Consider the following 6,000-nt stretch of genomic DNA (forward strand, 5'->3'; position numbering starts at 1 on the left):
TACTTTCCACAACGACATTGTCCCCGAGGACAGAAGCGCTGGCGAAACGAACGCAACGCCCAGCTTGGACTGTCCCCTTCGAAACGATACACGAGCTTATACACTTCGGGGGAGCCCATGTGAAGTAAAGCTTTCGTGGACTTCGGCAAGACCTATGACTGGGTCTTCGAGTTCGATCCCGCCGGCGACGCCGCCGAAGTACGTCTCTTCTTCTTCTCAGAGAAAGAAGACAAAAGAGGAAGAGAAGGGAGGTGATGGAGATAACGAGAAGGAGAGAGACAAGGAGGAAGACCGAGGGAAAAGATAGGAGGAGGAACTATGAGAGGGGGAAAAGGGGGAGGAGGAGGTGGAAGGGGACAGGAGGAGGAGGAGGAGGAGGAGGAGGAGGAGGAAGAAGAATTGTAAATTGTAATAGGGATAAAAGGAGGAGGAGGAGGAGGAGGAGGAATTGTAAGAGGGGGAAAAGGAGGAGGGGAGACAAGGAGGAGGTAAAAGAAGATGGACAGTCGGAGAAAGATAACCAGGAGAGGGAAGTGGAAAAAAAGAACAGGGAAAACAGGAGGAAAAAGGGGAGATGAAGGGAAAGGGAAGAGATGGAGGAGGAAGAAGAGGAAAAGGAGGAAAAGGAGGAAGAAGAGGAGAAAAGGAACAAAAGAAGAAGGAGGAGGAGAAGAAGAAAGAAGGGGAGGACGAAGAGGAGGAAAGGGAGCAAAAGACGAAGGTGGAGGAGAAGGAGGAGAAAGAAGAAGAGGAGGAAAGGGAGCAAAAGAAGGAGAAGATGGAGGAGGAGAAGAAGGAAGAAACGAAGAAGGCGGTGGCGGAAGGGAGGAAGAGGAGGCAGACAGCGAAGGTAATAGAGACACACACATATATATATATATATATATATGAATGTGTGTGTATGTATATTGTACGGAACTTTTATGTGACTATAACCTTCCCTAGTTTTCTTATTTCTGTATAAATATTGTGTTCTGTGTCTCTTGTACTCTGAGGATGTCGTAATAGACGAAAACGTTTAGTATTCAGACTTTATTTTCCCTGTGGTTTCTGCAATATTATTTAGTCACGTGTTATTGTGATTATTTTTGCATATATATATATATATATATATATATATATATATATATATATATATAGATATATATATATATATATATATATATATATATATATATATATATATATATCGGTCCCGGACGATTGATCTAACGACGATTGGTCTAATTCCAATTGGTCCAAAGCGAATTGGTCTAAAACCATCTCGTCCAATAGTATGATTGGTCCAACAACACGATTGGTCTAAAACCAACCGCTTCACCTAAAGGATAGTTTGTGCAGTTTCTTTATTCTAACTACCGATTTAACTAAGATTGGTCCAAAGCGAATTGGTCTAAAACCAAATATACGATTCGTCTAACTACCATAGCTAACTACCGCTTCACCTAAAGGATACTTTGTGCAAAATTTCTTTATTCTAACTGCCGATTTAACTAAGAGATAGTTTGTGTCGAAGTTCTTTCTTACTTTGTTTTAGAGTATTTGCATTTTGGAGTATTCTCCTAAGCCCTTAGCATGGAGTTTCCTGTGTGTGAAATTGTGTTATCCGAAAGAGGAAAGGAAAAGCTTGCTGCAGATGGTTATCTGTTTACATTGCGCTCAAAAAGGGTTCGAAAGACAAGTGGTAAAGAAACATTTTACTGGCGATGCGAAACAAGATCATGTAAAGGATCTGCCGTAACTCACTGTGAAGATAATTGTCACATTGTAACAAAACAAAGTGATCATACTTGTGGATCTGCGGAAGCCAGTCGAATCGATGTAGTGAAGTGCCGTAATAAAATAAAACAAAGAGCTATTGAAACCAGTGACAAACCATGCCAAATAATTCAAGACGTATATAATATTGCTTATTAAGTTAAATTTTTATATCCTTTTTGTATTTTTAAAGTATATTTTTATGTGTGTCCTAAATAAAAGTCTCTATCATTGTGTCTAAAGTATATTTTTATGTGTGTCTTAAATAAAAGTCTCTGATTTAAATTCTTGTATTTCTATCACTGTCTTTACATCAATTTTAGACTAATCGTCATTACACCAAATAGTATATTGGACGAATCGGTTTTAGACGAATCGGTTTTAGACGAATTGTTCTATTAGACCAATTGGCTTTGGACCAATCGGTATTAGACCAATCGTCGTTAGACCAATCGTACCAAACCCATATATATATATATATATATATATATATATATATATATATATATATATATATATATATATATATATATATATATATATATATATTTCTTTATATGTACATATATATATATATATATATATATATATATATATATACATATACATATATGTATATACATACATACATATACCAAAGGCTTTTTCCCCCTTACACGGGAGATAGCCAAAAGACAAAGGCATAGAAACCACTCCCACCCATTCCATCCACTACATACTCCACTCCCCCCTATCCCTCTTCCCTCCCTCTTATCTCGGCACCTCCTGGATGACGGGTCATCCCTGTATCTTGTCCACTTGTGTGTGATAGTAATAATACCAATGACAACAACAACAACAACAACAATAATAATAATAATAATAATAATAATAATAATAATAATAATAATAATAATAATAATAATAATAATAATAATAATAATAATAATAATAATAATAATAATAATAATAACACAACGTAACGTTTTTTTTTCAAAAGTTTTGTTTACTGTATTTTTTTTTTAGATTTTATTAATCCATTTTTCCTGCTGATTTCAAACATGCAATTATTTTTTCTGTATCATCGACCGTTATAGAAATACATATAATTTCAATGTTACCATGTATATTTTGGAATTGTTATGTGGTCTGCTACTAAATGTTTATCTAATTTTCTCTTTCAGATCAATGACTGAACTATCTACCTGTTAAGATGGCTACTAGAGGATGTGAAAATTCTCCTGATACATTTTGCTATTTGTGTGGTTATTATATTGGGAAAATACAAGTACTACATAAGATCGTGAGAGGTGCTAAAGTGTGGATAGCGTACAGACTCTATTTCGGAATGCCCATGGGTGACCAGGACAAGCCATGGGCACCTCATGTGATATGTGGAAGCTGCCGATCTACTCTAGAAGGATGGCTGAGAGGTACAGGAAGGGCAATGCCTTTTGCCATTCCTAGAATATGGAGAAAGCCGAAGAACCATCACGACGACTGCTACTTTTGTATGATTGATGTGACGAAGTACAGGAAAGTGAAAGAAAGACAAGCTCTGCAGTATCCAGACATACCATCATCTAGAGCACCTGTCCCACATGATGATAGCTTACCAGTACCACAACCACCAGAAAATGCAAGTTTATTTTTATCATACTCTCTTTACTTTTAATTAACTTCAATATTAAGTACTTAATATACATTCACTTTCCTAAAGATATATGGAATACTAATGCTATTCGTCTTTGTTGAAGTTGCTATATTTAGTTATTTCTTTCTTTCCAGATGGAAGATGCAATGGAAATTTCATCTGAAGGGTCAGCAGGTAGCAGCAGCCATGAAATGGGAGACGAAGATTTCGCACCAAGAACGACTTCGAAGCCTCATATTCCAAGTCAGAGTGAGCTAGATGACTTAATCAGAGACTTAGGTCTTACTAAGTCAGGAGCTGAGCTTCTTAGATCAAGGATGAAAGAATGGAATCTACTAGGAGAAGACTGCAGGACATCTGTGTACCGGAAACGAAAACGGAAACTGGAAACTGGAAAGAGCGATGACGAAAGTTGCAAGAGAAGCTTGGTGTTCATTTCGTGATGTAGTTCGTGGATTCCTAGGAAATCACAAGGACCCTAATTATAAACAAATAGTGGCAAAGCTTATTGAGAACTTCAGGAAACTTGGTTGTCGTATGTCCCTGAAGATACATTTCTTGCATTCTCACCTAGATTTCTTCCCCGAAAACTTGGGGGCTGTCAGTGAGGAGCATGGCGAGAGATTTCGTCAGGATATCGCAACTATGGAAAGAAGATATCAAGGACGATGGAATACTGCTATGATGGGAGATTACATATGGTCACTAGTCAGAAAAGACGAAAGCATGCATTCTAGAAAATCTCGATCGTCAAAGCACTTCTAATCATTAGAAGAGTCATCAAAACAATTGCAGTGCAAAGTTGTGTTGTTTAATTTGTTCTTACTAATATTGTAGCTCTTACATACACTTCATATTATGAAAAAAATACTAGATGTTGTATAATTATCCTTAGAATGCTAAAGTAGATTGAATCAATTAACTACTGTAGAGAAAGGTTGCGTATATAACAATAAAATATAAAATCAAGAATAAAGAAATATCGATGTTACGTCAAAACTAATGTGATATTTGGATTCAGTGACACGAAATACATATATAAACATGAAAAAATACAAATAAACAAAACATGTGTTACATTGTGTAATAATAATAATAATAATAATAATAATAATAATAATAATAATAATAATAATAATAATAATAATAATAATAATAATAATAATAATAATAATAATAATAATAATAATAATAATAATAATAATAATAATGAAAATAATAATAATAATAATAATAATAATAATAATAATAATAATAATAATAATAATAATAATAATAATAATAATAATAATAATAATAATAATAATAATTCATACATATATAATGATACTTATACTACTACTACTATTCTACTGTCATTCTTTGTTACACTATCAATCTGTGTCGTGAGGAAGCTTGTGCTCAGGAGTGGTCTTGCCCCGCGGAAGAGGAAGGAAGTTGGGGGATAAGACGCCACCGAAGAAGTTCCCTTCGATGAATGGCTTGGCAAGCCATGCAGTGACTGGCGCTCCCCCGAACTCTTGCGGACAAAGACTCAAAGTCCCTTCAACACGACGCCATGGCCCGGGCACCCGACAAGTCTTTGTCAAGACCTTTATGGACACTGAAGAACTTACGGCCTTTTTCAAACGGGCTAAGAAAAAGGGCCAAAAGGTCATTGAAGAGACCATACGGTCCTCGAGGAGAAAATCATGGGCTTTTTCCAACAGGCTTCCGACGTACGAGCCAAAGTTGATGTCAAAAGGTCATTACAAAGACCTTATAGGCTCTGAAGATTGATTATGGGCTTTTTTGAATGGGCTTAGTAAATGGACAGACTCGAAGCGAAAAAAGACATTGAAGTCTTGATGTGCAAGTTTTTTGGGCTTTATGATTGGGCTTCATAATAAGATGATACAATTGGGCAAACCACAAGGAAAACGATCACGAAAAACCATCTTTTGTTCTTTGGAAAGAAATTTCGGACTTTTCGAATAAGCCTCGCGAGGCTGGAGCATTTTCACTTGGGCTAAAAGAAGCTTTTTGTTGCAGGCCAGCAGGAGCCATAAGACAACAAATCAACACAAGTTACTTGGGCGTCGTTGGGCTAGCCCTCAGCTGAATAAAATCCTTTGGTTTTATATTAGACAAAATTCCTACATTGTTATTAGTTCAGTGACATTGGCAGTATTCTTTATCAGGTGAAATACTCAGCGTGTATTTCACCTTAGTACCAAAGTCTGATGGAACTATGCGCCCAGTTATTGATTACAGGGAATTGAATAAGCACACCATTCGTGATAGGTTACCTATACCCATTATCGGTGACATTTTGAGAAGTTTGGGAACTGAGAATAGATATTTTAGTACTATAGATATCAAATCAGCTTGTTGGCAAATAGAATTGCATGAAGATTCAAGAGAGTTTACAGCATTTTCTACTACAACAGGACATTATGAGTTCAAGAGAATGCCATTTGGGTTATGTAATAGTCCATTAACTTACATGAGATTAATGAATACTATTCTAGATGGATTGTTAGGAAACACTGCCAGTGTATTTCTAGATGACATTTTAATAGTTTCTCAGACTGCAGTGGAGCACTTTAAGAAATTGGATTTGATATTCT

The 6,000-nt window shown here is 36.0% G+C and overlaps 1 protein-coding gene across 1 annotated transcript in view; it reads left to right on the plus strand.

Moving 5' to 3' along the window:
* LOC143020131 (uncharacterized) overlaps positions 1–4,222 on the plus strand; it is a 36,883-nt gene extending 32,661 nt beyond the window's left edge. Inside the window, exon 2 of the mRNA XM_076176287.1 lies at positions 2,922–4,222. Coding sequence (XP_076032402.1) covers positions 3,526–3,834 — 309 coding nt within the window. The 5' untranslated portion in view covers positions 2,922–3,525 and the 3' untranslated portion in view covers positions 3,835–4,222. The remainder of the gene's footprint in view (positions 1–2,921) is intronic.
* Positions 4,223–6,000: the final 1,778 nt, after the last annotated feature.

Source organism: Oratosquilla oratoria, chromosome 39 (assembly GCF_046742065.1).
Source record: "Oratosquilla oratoria isolate Oo_2021 chromosome 39, ASM4674206v1, whole genome shotgun sequence".
Classification (NCBI taxonomy): Eukaryota; Metazoa; Arthropoda; class Malacostraca; order Stomatopoda; family Squillidae; genus Oratosquilla; species Oratosquilla oratoria.